Below are 17,565 nucleotides of genomic sequence, written 5' to 3'. Positions count from 1 at the left end.
AAGGACACAACTGGCGAGAGAAAATGGTCGACTAAGAGCTAACCACAAACTTCTGCGTTAATATCAAAATCTAAAATAATGTCTTCCTTCTACATGGAATACATTTAAGTAATCCTAGTCAAAATGATATTTGTTTGAATTTCTGGGTAGATCACAACGGGTGTTTTCGTAGGCTGAAATCCACACCTTAATCCTAGAACCTGCGGATATTACCCTATAGGGCAAAAGAGGCTTTGCAGATGTGACTAAGTCAAGTGGTTTGAAATGCAGAGGCTATTCGGGATAATTAGGGTGAGCCCAAACATGATCACAGGTACCCTCTCCCAGGCAGCACCGAGAGGGAGACCTGACTTGAGACGAGCAGTAGTGTGACCACAGAGGCAGAGACTGAGTAATGCACCTGTGAGCCAAGGGATCCCGGAAGCCACCGGGCGATCAGAAACAAGGAATTTCCCCCTCAAATGTCCAGAAGAAACCAGCCCTGTGGGCAACTTGATTCTGACCCTGTGTGAGCCATGTTAACACTGCTGGCCTCCAGAACTGTGAGAAAATTGATTTCGGTTCTTTTAAGCCACGGAGTTTGCGGTAATTTGTTCTAGCAGCAAGAGGAAATGAAGACAGGTGTACAGATAAAGCTTTGCAGAATTTTAAGCCTAATAAAAGCCTGCAGGCATTAGTATTGATTCTGTGGTATAAGTTGGCCAGGACAAAGTAAGGATGGACACAGCTCAAGTGGTTCACGTTGCTGTGATTCCTCTTAACTACCAAACCTAACAGACATCTTTTGGATTCATGACTCTCACCTTTTATTAGATAGATTGTTGGTGGCATTTTGCAACTACTGTGACACAATCTCATTAATAATATTCATTACCTTACCCTAAATTATTTTGAAATACGTAGCTGCTATGAGTGACATTTTTATGACGGCTGTTTCTGCGTGAGCAGCAAAGCAATGGGCACTGTAAGCTGACAATTCTTTAAACGCCCTATTACAACCATGAGAATTTCCTCACTAACTTGTCCTTCCAGGAATCATTCTAAACTAAGACAGTGCTGAAAATACCTGAAGAAGAGTGACATGCAGGACAGATTTAGATTCTACTCATATCGCCACTCATATCAAGGCCATGATATTCTAGAACATTCTGTAAATAACTAGCTGGCATCCCTGTTAGCTTCCACGCACTGGAGCAACCCGAGGCTGATCGTTATTGTCCTAATGGATTCAACTAAGCCATCTTCTTAAAGTTAACCTCGAAGAATGAGAAATCAGTCAACATTGTGCTTCTCAAATCTTGCCTAAAGAAGAAAAGCTGACAGTTTCTCAAATCAATAAAATCAGGTATATGCAAGAATTATATACCCAAGCAGTTACATTATTCTTTAAATAGCTTTCACAAACTATTATTGTTTAAACATTGCTGTATGAATGAATAAATACCTTTATTTTCTCAGCAAGTCATACCAAAAGCATATCATAGTCTAGAGCTTAGATTACTTTCTAAACTAACTTTCTTATTTTCTCTTCTATTTCGAGATCTCTCCTGGCCATATGCTGCCATTTAAATTTTTCCTTAGGATATGAATCCCCCTGATACTTTCTGCTAAGGCAAGATTTTCTTCCAGTGTTTCCCTAATACTATGTGCACAAAGAGCTATAATGAGCCAAAGAATCCAAAAATGCAAAGAATGTTATAAGAGAAGCATCACTGTGATGCCAAAGGAATCCAGAAGAGGAAAAGATCAATTAAACATTAGGGAAACATATGAATGTAGCATTGAAAATGACAGCTCTGACTACCCTTAACGGAGGGTAAGGGAATGACGTAAGAAAGAAAAGAGAAAAATCGTGGACAGTGTATGAAAGTTGGTACCAGCTGAGTCTGGCAGGAGTAACAATCACAGGAAAGTTTCTGCTGACTCCCAGAGGCTAAAACTTCAGCTCTGTTAAATGAGCAACAAAAAGTTAGGTGACTACACAAAATAAAGACAATAGGAAGAAACAAAGCTCTGGGATTGTTTTGTCCTTTTTGGGGAGAAGTGGGGAGGTGAAAAGAGGGAAACCCCATATTTACTACAAACATCCGAAATCAGCAAATTTTATCAGGACCAAAAGAAAAGGAACACATTCAACTAACCTAGAGTGAGCTTCAGTCCATGTAGCAAAACTAACAAGACAAAGAAGGGAGCTGTTCAAAGCCATTTCTAAGTATTCAAAATTTGAGGTGGGGTACTAAGTGAGACTTCGCAATGCCCCATTCCTTGGGACCTAGGGAACACACAGCCTCTATCCCTAAAGGAAGCCTGGGGCTGCCATGAAATCCTCTTCTCTCTAAAGACTAAGTATTTCCAGCGGAGTTCAGGAATTAGCCTTTCTTTCTAAGAATTAGGCATCTCAGCAGGATGAATGGGGCCTCAGGATTCAAACTAGCCTGTTCCCAACCTTCATATCCAAATCAACACAAATACTATAATGATCTTACGAGGCCCCCTAGTGCTCACAATGTAGGCATGTTATAATCCAACACTGATACCAGAAAAACCCGTCACTGTTAAGTCAGCTATGGAGTCAATCAGCAGCCCATCAGAAAAATATATACAGCACTTTAGGGAAATAAGTGATACAGATTACATGTAAAGAGCCTATTTTGATTAATTTACCTTGAATTACACTGAGCCAGCTTTCACAAGACAAGTAAAAGCCCAGAAAAGCCTAAGCAATATTTAATAATAAAATTGTTTTTCAAAATAGAAATCATTCTATTTTGCTTTTTTATTTATTCATCCAGCTAAACTACTAATGTATCACATACAGCCCTCAAAATAGTGAAAGCTTTAGATAGTAACACATGATTAAGTCTTTTGTAAGAAGTTCATCACTAGAGTGATTTAAAAAAACACATTTTTTAAAGTCAATACACATTATTTTCCTCAAAAGTTGATTTATCTTCTGGAATATCAAACTACTGAGTCTGTATCATTATAACAATTGTCAAATTTATTATGGCATTCTTCAATAGCACTCTCCTTCCTACTTTCTTACTACCAGGACTTCGATTGAGGAGACATCAGCAGCCAAGAAATGTGTTACAACTGACTTCCTGTTAACTTGGGTTCCCAAATCTGAGAATAATGTACCTTTCTTTCTGGGTATGTAAGGGAACCCATCCCAGAGCCACTACCAACCTTCACTGGTCTTGGCAAGACCCATAGAATAATACTAGAAAGAAACCCCTTACCCCCTCCTTCTGCTTCCCCTTTCCTTTCTCTTACCTCCTCCTCACAGTAGGAGAGACTGGTCTAACTGGTAAGACTAGGGAAAGGGGCACAGCCATGCCTACCTCATCCCCTTTCTCTTTTGGGATCCAGCCTATTGATGAGAGCCTCCCTTACCCAATACAGTTAACTTGTTCCTTTGGGAAGGTGAGGCCTACAAGTCATCCACCTGCCTGTGAACAGGTGAAGGAGTCTAACAGAGGTGAAGAACATTAAGTCACTTTCTCTGAAACTAGCCACAAGCTAGTATTTCAATCCTTGACTTCAGTATGAATTTCTAAATTGTATAATAGAGAAAAGTATGACCAATAATCACCCCAACAATAAAGAACTAAAGAGATTATCCTTTTAATAACATAACTCATTTTCTGTACTTTATTTGACTAGAAGAGAGGAGAATTGAACACTACCCTTAATATACTTGCACATACATCATTCCTCATGTGTTTTACAACAATAAAAACCCAAGACCTATGGGAACAGGATCTTACATGGAGGCCATTGATCATTTATTGTCTTCTGCCTTACGTCAAGTGGACACACCTCATCTTCTAAATGAGAAAAATCTTCCTTGAACACATACATCAACTTTTACTGACTAGTTTTATGTCACTCATTAAGTAATTTAAAGTAATTTTATATACTAAACAAAGCTTCCCTTAATATCTCCAAAAGTAGTAAAAAATGACTGCTTTTGTCAGGTTAAATAAAACCTTTTCTATAGTTCAAAAACAAATGAAATCCTTACTTCTTCAAACCAAAGGTACTTTAGACTTATACCATAAATCTGTATAGAACTCATTAAGTATATGAGGATATATAAATAAATGTCTACTTCTGGCTTGGCTTATAAACTTTGCTTTTCCTTGTAGAATTCTGTGGGTTTCTGTTTTCTTTTACTTTTTAAAATTTGGCATCTAAAAGTAATAAAGCCATAAACAACTTTTAGCACTAAACCAATGCTCACAAATCATATTCATTTATATTGACAATAACCACAAAATACAAATCTTCATTACAATGATTCATGAGATTCTAAACATAATTTATTACCATTATCAGGAATCCTATCTATCTATCTATCTATCTATCTATCTATCTATCTATGATGTCTCCAACTTCATACAGCATTCAGGCTAATTTTCATGGTGACTTTTTAGTTGTCATTAACTGTCATGGTTTCTGATGAGGGGACAAGTGCTACATTTCCAGCACTGCTCGGGGACAGGAGTACAATACATACATCAGAACACTGTGGGCGACTCCTCACTGCCTACACACTTAGCAAAGGGGCAGAATTCACAGACTACTAGGCCTGTGTTCAACCTTCCTCCCAGTAGTGGGTAACAGGTATAACCTCAATGATCCACAGTTTTCTGATCTGAAGTTAGAGATGATAATCCTTATCTTACAGAGTTTTAAACTCCATGAGAACAAAATGTGAGGAAAAAAATATGAGAACCACAACACAGAGGAAGTATACAACAAATGGTATTTGTTGTTCTACTCAGTCCCAACCACAGTTCTACTGCAGAAGAAGGTCACCACAGGTTCACGGCATTACTGCAACAATTATTTAAAGAGACTCTGAAGAGCACATTGTATTTAATATCAAGTCAACTCACCCAGACAGGAGTACAAACCCTGACTTATCCAGGCTAATATGGCAAGAGTTATGAGGTCGCCGAAACTAGCAGCAATGGGGGTAGCAACGTTATCGGGATTTATGCCAGTCTTCTTTGAACCAACGATAACCCCGACCATTATTATTCCTGGAAGAAAGAAAACTCATTACTTTTTATGCTATGATTTAGAGAAAATCAATCCCCTAAATACTGAGATATAAAAGCTAGACAAACAGTGAGCACATCACTTCCAGTTAGACTGCTTAGATAAGCTGACTAAAGCAAACAAAACATTTTACTCTAATGCTCTGGCAAAATGCCGTTTGACAAATTCCAAGTAGGGATCATGGAAGATTTGAGAAGTTCAGTGTTGTATGTAGAGACCTGAAAAGCTACTGTAAAATAACTTTCCAGCTAAAGTTTCAAATTTAATAAGATGTACGTCTTAGAAGTAATGTATTTGTGTGTATGTATCAAACCCAAAGATTTTATTTTAACCCCCAAATAAAGAATGAAAGGTGATTCATATTTATATGCACAGCTATTGGGAAGAAGACCAACTAAAACAGCTTTGTTCACATGGTAGTAGCCAGAATGCTTGCTTCACTTTATTATTAAAAGTGTTGAAGTGTCAAGAGGGAAGTAATTAAAAATTGGACACTGGAGACCAGGACACAAAAAGCAGTCGTTGTAAAGGATATTCTTTAAAACCAAAGTTTCTATGAACCTTCAACCAGAGACCAGAAGATGAAAATATGACTGTGCACTTGTTCTCCTAAATATTTATTTTCTTGAATCATAGAAGTGGGGAAGGGGGGGGTGATAACATTTATATCCATACCCAATTGCATAGATTTTCTCATGCCAACATTTAGAGGGTGCAGTGCAGAGAATATTTAAGATTAGCTCACTTATATGCTAACTATGAACCAGTATGGAAGCCTAAAGATGGCTATGGAGGGGGAAAAAAACCAGAATCTCACTACATTTTTAGACTGAAAATGACTCAAAATTATTTTATTCTAGCATTACTCATTTTATAGATAAAAAAAGCTGAGGTCCTGAGAGCAGGTTTAATTTCTTGTTGAAGGTCACAGAGCTTGTAAGTAACTCTAGTTCAAAGTTTTCTACTACCCCATAAAGCCAAAATTATTAAAAGTAGAATTTTATCTTGCTTCAAATAATGTCTCACCTCGTATATTCTGGAGATGTTTTCAATCTATAGACTTACCTTTCCCATAATATCATTGTAAAAAGAAAAAAAGCAATAGAAAAAAATTTTTAATGTATTATGTAATACTCAAGATGCGATCACAAATAAATCTTTTTTCTTTTCTTCTAATTTTTTTTTTTGAGAGAGAGAAAGCAAGCGAGCACAAGTAGGGGAGGGGCAGAGAGAAGGAGACAGAATCCGAAGCAGGCTGCAGGCTCTGAGCTGTCAGCACAGAGCCCGATGCAGGGCTCGAACCCACAAGATGTGAGATCATGACCTGAGTCGAAGTCGGACACTTAACCGACTGAGCCACCCAGGTGCCCCAAATTCTTTTTTCAAAATCAGCACATTAAAAGATCAACATGGAAAGTTCTCCTAGGACAGAATGCTATCCATATCTTTTATGCTGAAAACAAGTATTTTGCCATCATGGGCCAGTGGAAAGAGCTGGGAGTTAGGAAACAGGTTTGATTCTGATTTTCTGCAAACGAGCTGATGAAATTGGACAGGTCACCTTACCTGAGTCAGTTTTCTCACCTACAAAAGGTGGTTAATACTATCTGCTCTCTCTCTATAAAGGTCCAACTATCATAAAATCAGAACACACATTATTCAAAGTAACATGCTTTTAGCAGATGTATTTTAAAAGTCTGAATTCTTATGGTTTTGAAAATCCTAGGCAATACCAATAGTTTTTACTTAAAACTTTAAACAATTATTTCTAAATGAAACAAAATTAGAAAACAGAAGAAAAGGAACTAAAAGGAAAAGAAGCTAATGCTTTAACTTTTTCTGTGTGTTTATTTTTGAGGTGGAGAGGGGCAGAGAGGGATGGGGACAGAGGACCAGAAGCAGGCTCTGGGCTGACAGCAGAGAGCTCACTGTGGGGTTCGAACTCACCAACCGTGAGATCATGACCTGAGTCAAAGTCTGACGCTTAACCCACTAAGCCACCCAGGTGTCCCAACTTTCCTTTTAACCAGAAATTAATTTCCCAATAGCTTAATTTCATTCCTCTTTGGCCATTGTTAACACCCACTGAATTCTCATAATTCTATATATAGACAAGAAACTACCTTAATATAATTTAAGTACCAAAACAAAATGCTTGAAAATATTTTGGAAGTCAAGTCTTAGTAAGATTCTCTAAATTCCCATTATCTAACAAAAAAAGTTAGCTTACCAGTTGTATATTCACCTGACATAATAATTTTCTATTTTTCACCTTGCTGGTGATTTAAGGGTAAGATGACATTTATAAGATGAAAATAATTATGATTTCATAATAAGCTAGTTCTCTAGTGTTAAGTTCTTAACAAATAAATAGAAAGAATGATATCCCAAATGAAAAATTTTAAAGTAGTTACATTTTTTTTTAGGTTTATTTATTTTGAGAGAGAGAGAGAGAGGCAGGGAGGGAGGGAGGGGAACAGGCAGAGAAGAGAGGGGAGAGAGAGTAGTCCAAGCAGGCTCCATGCTGTCAGCTCAGAGCCTGACGCAGGGCTTGATCCTACAAACCATGAGATCATGACTTGAACCAAAATCAAGAGTTGGATACACAACCAAGTGAGGCACCCAGGTGCTCCAAATGTAGTTAATGTTTGGAACCCTCTGGTTCTTTAAATGTCTAAAGCCAGCAATATACTGTGTTGAGCATATGGTTATATTTGTATTGCCACAGGAATAGTGGGGACAAAAATTCTGAAATCTGAAACCTTAAAAAATTTTAAGAGGGACTGCTTTTGAAATTCAGAATTCCTAGAATTCATTGCTACAAATGACAAGCCAGTAAGTCCTCTGCATGATTTCCAGAATGCAGTTTCTCAATTAATTTAACTTACAGAAACTAATGAATATCTAGACTATTTTCTTGATCTCATTTGGGAACTCTACCAGAGTACCTAAGGCCAGGAGACAACCTCAGAAAGCCTGTTCTATACTAAGGCTTACATACAGCAAATGCAGGTATATATGAAATAAGGTATTTTAAAACTTTGTGGATAAATTTTCTCCCTTTTTTCACTCTTGGTGGGAATGCCAGCTGGTATGGGCACTCTGGAAAACAGTATGGGGTTTCCTCAAAAAGTTCAAAATAGAACTACCCTATGATGCAGCAATTGAACTATTGGGTATTTACCCAAAGAATACAAAAATACTCATTCAAAGGGATACATGCACCTTGATGTTTCAGAAGCATTATCTACAATAGCCAAACTATGGCAACAACCAAAGTGTCTATCAACTGAGGAATAAACAAAGAAGAATAAACAAAAAAGAATGACATCTTGCCATTTGCAACAATGTGGATGGAACTAGAGAGTATTATGCTAAGTTAAATAAGTCAGTCAAAGAAAGACAAAGACAATATGATTTCACTCACATGTGGAATTTAAGAGATAAAAGAGCATAGGGAAAAGGGAGAGAGACAAACCAAGAAACAGACTCTTAACTATAGGGAACAAACTGGTAGGTAGCAGGATGGAGTTGAGTGGAAGGATGGGTGAAACAGATGAAGGGCATTAAGAGTACACTTGTTGTGATGAGCACTGAGTAATGGACAGAAGTGCTGAATCACAATATTGTACACCTGTAACTAATACTACACGGTATGTTAACTAACCGGGATTTAAATAAAGACTTAAAAAGTTTTTCTCTGTGTTTCTTAAAATGAACAGGTTATCATTTCAACAAAAATACTCAACATGGAAAATAAATTATTTGAAAGTGAAAGACGGTAGAGTAGCCATTTCTAAATCTACTCACCCTGCAGAAGAGACGCAATGAAGGCTGTGGCCACACTGCTAGAGCACAGGAGTACAGAATGGTCAAGATAGTATTTCCCCTCTGGAATCCAGCCCAGGATAACTGCTGCCACAGCTGCTAGAAAGCCAACCACCGTTGCTTGAACCTAAAAAATTTTTTAGACAGTCAAACTGAATTATTCATTTGGAAAACTGTTTTTACGTCTTGATTATGTAAATATGCATACCAAAAGTCAGAAGAAAGGATTGCATCTGGTCATTGAACCACATTACCTTTTGAAGAAGCCACTCTAGTTTGGTTTTAATATTCCCTAAGGCAGTGAGTTCTCAAACTGCCATGATCTGGTGCCAGTGGGTACAGGATGGGGTCCAGAAATCTGTTTTTATCAAGCACCCAAAGTGACTTTGACAATGTACTCCACAGATCATCTAAGAAGATACCAACCTTAAGACTGAAACTGAAATGTGTGCTCAATCCACACAACTGAAGTCTGCCTTCAGAGGCAGTGCTGGTAAGGGACTGGATTTTATGATCAAATGATAAGAATCTGACTCTTGGCTATATCACCTAATCTTTTGGCAAGTTATTTAAATTCATTCATCCAGCAAGTATTTATTTAGAATCTACCACATACAAGGCACTATGCTGGGTCTTGGGCTACAAAGCAGGCAAAAAAGATTTGTGCCCTGTTCTCCCCCAGCTCATATCTATTTTTTAAATAGACATTAAAAAATAACCTCACAAATAATCACAATCATGACCTGTAAAGTGACAATATCATCAAATTTGAAAACTGAGATTAAAATGAGTTACATAAACATAAAAAGTACTTCCCACAGCACTGGCACAAAGCAACTCAGCAACTAAAGAAAGTAACACTGGGGTGCCTGGGTGGATCAGTTAAGTGTCTGACTTTGGCTCAGGTCGTGATCTCACAGCTTGTGAGTTCAAGCCCTGCACTGGGCTCTGTGTTGACAACTCAGAGCCTAGAGCCTGCTTCGGATTCTGTGTCTCCCTGTCTCTCTGCCCCTCTCCCACTTGGGCTGTCTCTCTCCCTCTCTCTCTCTCTCTCAAAAGTAATTAAAAAAAAAAAAAAAAGTAACACTGACCCTGAACTCTGAGAACTGTATTAAGTAGAACGTGAGAATTAAGGAAGCCCTAACGTAATCTAATTCACAGATTCCTAATTGTGCTTGTGTCCTGGACTCCTCTGACAATCTGGCAAAAACTCTGTAAAGATTCTTTTCCCTATGAAGACACAATGGCACTCAATATTTGAGAAGAATTTCTAGGTGCTCCCAGACTGTCCATATGCTGGAATCCAGAGCCATCTCTGGCTCGCATTCGGACCAACAGCTGCAGGGAGGGAGGATGACAAGGGAAGAGTGCAGATGAAGAAGAGAAGGAAAAATGAAGCTGAGACAGAAATTATTAGAATGATGTGATGCATAATTTACACTACCGCCCATTACACACTTGGTAAGAGTTTAGAATATTAAAAGAGTAAGATGAAATATATTTTCAAATTTTAATTTACATATTAATTTATAGTAACCTACTTGTTGTTAAATATTTTGATTATTAACCCTGCATAGGTTTCTAAAAGTTCAAGCTGGAAAGGATCATAGACATCTCTACTGCAACACTGTGATTTAAAAGAAGGGGGCCAGGAAGCTCAGAAAAGTTAAGTAAATTAACAAAGTTAGAGCTCAGATTAAAACACGGATTTTCTTATGTCTAACCCTGTGATCTTAGAAGCAGCTAGACAGGTATTTTTTAAGCCTATATTCCAAAAATTATTTTATTTCTATGTCTTTTGAAATACATTACATGAAATTACTCTTCTGCAACCACATTTGTCAACATGATGTTCTAATTGAGCTAACATTAAAACAGCCAACTCGCTGGAGAGCTACCAGGGGCTGCAATCACAGTAGGAAGTAGTGGAAGAGGAAGAGACATTCATCTGAGATCAGAAGGACCTGTAAATAACCCATATATAATCCATGATTTAGTGTCTACGTAACTGACAGTTTAATGTGTTCATTTAGATGAGCTCTAGTAACATTAACAAATTAAGACAAACTCAGTTTAAATAAATACTATGACCATAATACAGAAAAGAGTTAAGTTTAATTAAAGAAGATTTACTTAAAAAAAAAAAGTAGAAAAAAAAGCACCTAAGCAATGTAGTGCTAAATATTTATTTGTACAGATATTAACTCAAGTACTCAAATTCTGGCTCTATTACACACTTATGATTAAAAATTTATACACATTTTTATATTTTAATTATATATTTTTCATATTTGGAAGAACCTGATCAATTTCTAGGGAAAGAAAATTTTTCAGAGGTCATGGGTATCCATTTATTCTATCACTTTTTCATCATACTATAGTACTGTTCTGAGTCCCCTGAAACAATTAAATGGTAGTCTTTACAGCATTAAGATTTATTCCGTTCTTACAGGTAACACCCAAGATGTATAAACCCAAGATCTATAAACAAATATACATATCACTTACCTGCTTTAAAGCCAAGTTGCCAATTATTAGGTTCCACTTTTCAATGGGTGAATCCATCTTCCCAATATTTACCTGTTAAGATAGATACTTTCATCACTGACTAATCATATGCTTTCAACTCTGTTTCAACAGCATATGAAATCTTAAAGCCAAAGATAATTCTTTGGCAAATCTGATGACCTCACATTTTTACTTAATATAAATCTAATTTCACTATCAGCCTTGCATCTCACATTTAGCTTGCCCAAGATGTTTGGGAAAAAAATATTTTTAAAATTTAACTACTAGCTCACAAGAACTAGCAGACGAGTTAATACTATCCATTTGCCCACTGTTTACAACTAACATCATCAAATGTCATCCAAACATGTCAAATTTTATGTATTAAAGCCCAATATGAATAATTACATAATTTTGAGTTGCTAGGTTTTAATCCACATCATGAAACTAGTCTAACTTGAAGAATTAGTGACCAGAAAACCCAGGATTAAACAAATCATTTATATGTACATAATTTGTATTTGAGCCATGACTAAAACTGTTAGCAATAAAAAATTCATCCAGTTCACATATACATTTTCATTGTTTACTGTACTATTAAAATTTATACATCTTTCTGTTAAATGGAAGAATACCCTCTAAAAAATTATTATTCAATTGCTCTATAAGCTAAATCATTACTTCTCAACCATTTAGTTCAAAACACGGATATCCAAATCTGTGGAGTTTTTCTAATGCAATCATTTGGAAAGCAGCGAACAATGTTTATTAATAAAAAAACCATACCAAGTTGGGTTTCAATTATTCGTCATCTGCTTGGTCATGGAAGACAAGTGAACAGGATAAAGTAGGAGATGCATAAGGATTGTGGTTTATGAGTAGTTTACGGACAGAGGAGAGTTTAGCTCACTGGCTTCAGACCAGCAGATTAAGTGCTACATCAATATTTCCACTATCAATTTGCAAAACAGATTCTATTCTCGAACCTCACTCTGGGATCTAGTCCCAAAGTATCCCAGCAATGCAAATATTAAGATTTCTCAGTTCTTCAGCATAATTATTCATGCTGCCTTAATTTGCAGATTTCTTTCCTAAGCCTAGAAATCTACATAATTCATGAAATTTGTGTTTGTAGCTCTAACAACCGGAGTCTTTGCTCCAGTGAGTAATAAGGTGGATATAATGTTTAAAGAGTGAATCTCCTTCAGGTTTCATGTTCAAGAAATAGGCGTGACATAAATTAGTGTTAGTTTTAGTAACTTTAGAAAGAAATCTATAGGTATAAGAAGCAATCTAAAATGATTCCATGAAAAAGTAGATGTCAAGACTCCAGGATTGGTTGATGATCAGAAGAGGTAGAGACACACATACACTGAGGTCTAGGAAAAAGTCAAGAAAGGTGAGTCCAGATGAATGCGGGCTATGAAGTAGGTATGCCACTGTGACAGATTCACGTGTACCCCTGCTGCAGTCCCTGCTAAAGCCTGGAGTACCTTCCTCATCCTCTTCCATAGAGCTACAGGTCAGTCTGCCAGTGACAGACTGTGAAGGAGTGAAGGAGAAACCATTATTTCTGTAACGTCTCGGTTGGCCAGACACGGTAGGCATCCAGATGTCTACACTGCAACGCACCCATGCCTTTCCTCCCCTTCTCCAGTGCTTCAGGTTATTTCTCTGACCCTTTCATCACAGACCTTTCCCTCTCCCGCATTCGTGTAAGCCCTACTTGCTCTACTAAATTCCTTACTGCCGCAATATACACCATGGCGGTTCTACTGACCAAATCCATACTGATAGAACATTGTCACACTATTCACTTGCTCTGTTTTGTAAAGGATGAAGATCACAATTTCTAAGCCCCTTCCAGATCTGTAAGTCTCTGAATCTATCGTTCTTTTAGTCTAACATAAATAATAAATAACAAGTTAACGTATGATGTGAAATAAATATTTTACATTTTATGAAATATAATTTATAATGTGAAATCACAATGTATTATGTGAAATAAAGTGGAACGTCTTCACAAATAAAAATCACCTTTTAAAAAAAATTACAAAGACTTTTAGAAGGATAAAAAAAAGAGAGAAATATTGATCCAACTTTAACCATGTAGGGAAAATACTTATGCTATGGGCGTGCATTGCGGGTAGAAGCGGGAGTGTGGCAAGATACTGAAACTTAACCTGTGCTGTCCAAGAACTGGGCTGACCTAACATACTATCCAGGGGCCTAGGAACAGTATGAACCATTGCAATTTTTCCAGAGTAGAGAGGAAGCACAAAGTGTTCTGTTTAAAGGCTTTTGCTAGACCTCCTTTTATTCAATTAGCTGACCTGAAAATCTGGCTAGAAAATCTGAAAAGAATGTGATATAGTAGAAAGTAATCTGATAAAGACTTCTATATAAACTAAATTTATATATCTTAAAGTACAAGAAAAATAGGCCAATATTTTTGCAAAGACACTAGCTATGTATGTTTTTAAGGAAAGAGTAGAGCTGAGGTGGCCAGAGCCTGAAAATGTTTTGGCCAACATGATGGTTTTAATTTTTTTTAATCTAAATGCCTTAGGTTGAGCCTGCAACCTCTACTTTTTATAATCCCTACACCCTTTTTCTTTATAGATGTATATGTGTTATTTTTCTAATCCTGAAATACATGAGTCATAGATAGGTTTTAAAATTTACTAGGACTAAAGATAAAAGTGGGTTGGAATGACCCTGAAAGTGTAGATTTACAAATATTGTTACTATACTTGGTATTGGAAAAAATATATTTAATATGTAAATAGATGAAACAAGGGTACTCAAAGTCTCCATTGAAGTATTAGTTTAAAAAATATATATGTATATAAAATATATATATAATTTATATAAATTATAAGATATATATAATTTATATATTATATATGTGTGTGTATATATATATACGTAATATGTGCTCCAGGAGCACCTGGCTGATTCAGTGAGTTAAGTGACCAACTCCTTGGTTTCGGCTCAGGTCATGATCTCACAGTTCATGAGTTCCCCACATCAGACTCTGTGCTGACAGCACAAAGCCTCCTTGGGATTCTCTCTCCCCTCTCCGCCCCTCCCCTGCTCATGCTTGTGCACATGCACACACACTCTCACTCTCTCCCTCTGCACCTGTGTAGTTTAATGATCAGCCAAAGAGTTGAGCAGAATTTATACCCAGATTTTGGGGCTCATCCTTTCTACGATTTCTATTGCTGCCGAATTTCCTCATAAATTTCTATCTGCTCTGTCAGCTCCAAACTCTGTTATCTAATAATTCATGACAATAAAACTTCAGTCTTCTGCCACTCTACCTATGCACAAGTCACAAAAGACATTTGATCAACAAAAGCAAAAAACTCACAAATCTTAGCCAGTGTATGTCTGTAGAGAACAGGCCTCTCTCGTATTTGTCTAGTTGTGTGTTTTTTGTTTTTTTGTTAGACTCCCTGATCTCTGTCACCTCAAACTGGTTAAGACTGTGGGGTTTCTGCCACATGAGATCCAGGGACTGGGGAAACTTGCTCAAGTATAAAAGCTACAAACTTTGCAAACGCTTATTCATTGCAGATGTGGTCCTTTAAGCATGACTTCTAGTTTCTACCTGCTTTTGATCAGTTTCTATTGCCTTCAGTTTGTCTAGGTTTTCTAATTGTTAATCTCTGGAAAGTGTCACTCACTACTTCGTTCTGTCATTTGCTGGAGTTAGAAATCATAATATATATTTTTATATACTTGAAATATTTCATAAAACATAATATGGTGAAACACACCCGCACATACATGCACACACACAACCTAATGTCTTTCTGAACGTGCAGGGGTGATGCCTAGGGATCAATAATCCTGATTACAGTAATGGTTTCACATGTACATGCTATGTATTGAAACTCATCAAATTGTGGACTTTGAATCTGTGTAGTTTATTTGAGCCAATTATACCTCAATAAAGCTTCAAAGGAAGTGGGAGTTTAATCTAGATGACTGAAACGGTGTAGGTTATACATAAGCACTTCCACTCCACAAAGCTAGGGCTATGAATTGGTATTTATAACTTAAGAAACATATTGTAGGGGCAACTGGGTTTCTCAGTCAGTTAAGCAATCCAAGTTTTGAATTCAGCTCAGGTCATGATCTCATAGTTCATACATTTGAGGCTGTCAGCACAGAGCCTACTTGGGATTCTCTCTTTCCCTTTCTCTCTGCCCCTCCTCTGCTCATTCTCTCTCACTCACTCAAAATAAATAAACATTTTTTTAAATAATGTAAAGAAACATACTCTAAAATTGAGAACCAATAGGAGTAGGTAAGTTTCGTTTGTATCTAACAATCAAGTTTTCTGATAAGAACCTGTAAACTTTAGAATTATGCCAAATTTAAGAAAGAATATTGATCGCTTCTCGGCCTTTTGGCTAAGATCAAGTGTAGGAAAGAATATTGAGATGGTAAACTATATCAAAGTTATGCCAGAGTTATTAATATCATTGAGATTTACCAGACGAGATCAGGCATGTTCAGGGTGGTATGGCCATAGATCTCTCAGAAATACAAGCAACCATCAGAGATTACTATGAAAAATTATATGCCAACAAACTGGACAATCTAGAAGAAATGGACAAATTCCTAAATGCACATGCACTACCAAAATTCAAATGGGAAGAGATAGAAAATATGAACAGACCCATAACCAGTGAAGAAATCGAATCAGTTATCAAAAATCTCCCAATGAATAAAAGCCCAGGGCCAGATGGATTCCCAGGGGAATTCTACCACACATTTAAAGCAGAGTTAACACCGATCCTTCTCGAGTTATTCCAAAAAATAGAAATGGAAGGAAGACTTCCGGACTCATTCTACCAAGCACATATCACTTTGATTCTTAAGCCAGACAGAGACCCAACAAAAAAAGAGAACTACTAGCCAATATCCTTAATGAATACAGATGCAAAAATACTCAACAAGATACTAGCAAATCGAATTCAACAGCATATAAAAAGTATTATCCATTATGATCAAGTGGGATTCATTCCTGGGTTACAAGGCTGGTTCAATATTCGCAAATCCATCAATGTGATACATCACATTAACAAAAAGAAAGAAAGAAACCATATGACCCTGTCCATAGATGCAGAAAAAGCATTTGACAAAACATAATATCCCTTCTTAATAAAAACCCTCAATAAAGTCGGGATAGAAGTAACTTACTTAAACATTATAAAAGCCATTTATGAAAAGCCCACAGCTAATGTTATCCTCAATGGGGAAAAACTGAAAGCTTTCCCCCTGAGATAAGGAACACGACAGGGGTGTCCACTCTCACCACTGCTGTTTAACATAGTGCTGGAAGTCCTAGCATCAGCATTCAGACAACAAAAGGAAATAAAGAGCATCAGAATCGGCAAAGAAGAAGTCAAACTTTCACTTTTCACAGATGACATGATACTCTACATGGAAAACCCGATCAACTCCACCTCCTATAACTGATCAATGAATTCAGTAATGTTGCAGGATACAAAATCAATGTACAGAAATCAGTTGCATTCCTATATACCAAAAATGAAGCAATAGAAAGAGAAATCAAAAAACTGATCCCATTCACAACTTCACAAAAAACCATAAAATACCTAGGAGTAAATCTAACCAAAGATGTAAAAGACCTGTATGCTGAAAATTACAGAAGACTTATGAAGGAAATCGAAGAAGACACAAAGAAATGGAAAAACATTCCGTGCTCATGGATTGGAAGAATAAACATTGTTAAAATGTCATTATTACCCAAAGCAACTTACACATTCAATGCAATCCCCATCAAAGTTGCACCAGCATTCTTCTCAGAGCTAGAACAAACTATCTTAAAATTCATGTGGAACCACAAATAACCCCTAAGAGCCAAAGTAATATTGAAGAAAACCAAGACGGGAGGCATCACAATCCCAGACTTTAGCCTCTACTACAAAGCTGTCATCATCAAGACAGTATGGTATTGGCACAAAAACAGACACATAAGACCAATGGAATAGAACAGAGAGCCCAGAACTGGACCCACAAGTGTATGGCCAATTAATCTTCAACAAAACAGGAAAGAGTATCCAATGGAAAAAAAGACAGCCTCTTCAACAGGTGGTATTGGGAGAGCTGGACAGCAAC

At 36.9% G+C, this 17,565-nt stretch overlaps 1 protein-coding gene across 2 annotated transcripts in view; it reads right to left on the bottom strand.

Moving 5' to 3' along the window:
- SLC41A2 (solute carrier family 41 member 2) overlaps window positions 1-17,565 on the bottom strand; it is a 100,256-nt gene that overhangs the window by 53,245 nt on the left and 29,446 nt on the right. For both annotated transcript variants that reach the window (XM_029954407.1, XM_029954408.1), the window contains exons 4-6: window positions 11,407-11,478; window positions 8,881-9,025; window positions 4,905-5,051 (exon numbers count right to left, since the gene is read on the bottom strand). In XM_029954407.1, the coding sequence (XP_029810267.1) occupies window positions 4,905-5,051; window positions 8,881-9,025; window positions 11,407-11,478 (364 nt within the window). The remainder of the gene's footprint in view (window positions 1-4,904; window positions 5,052-8,880; window positions 9,026-11,406; window positions 11,479-17,565) is intronic.

The sequence above is a fragment of the Suricata suricatta genome, chromosome 10 (assembly GCF_006229205.1).
Source record: "Suricata suricatta isolate VVHF042 chromosome 10, meerkat_22Aug2017_6uvM2_HiC, whole genome shotgun sequence".
Lineage (NCBI taxonomy): Eukaryota > Metazoa > Chordata > Mammalia > Carnivora > Herpestidae > Suricata > Suricata suricatta.
This window is presented reverse-complemented; position numbering and strand designations above follow the sequence as displayed.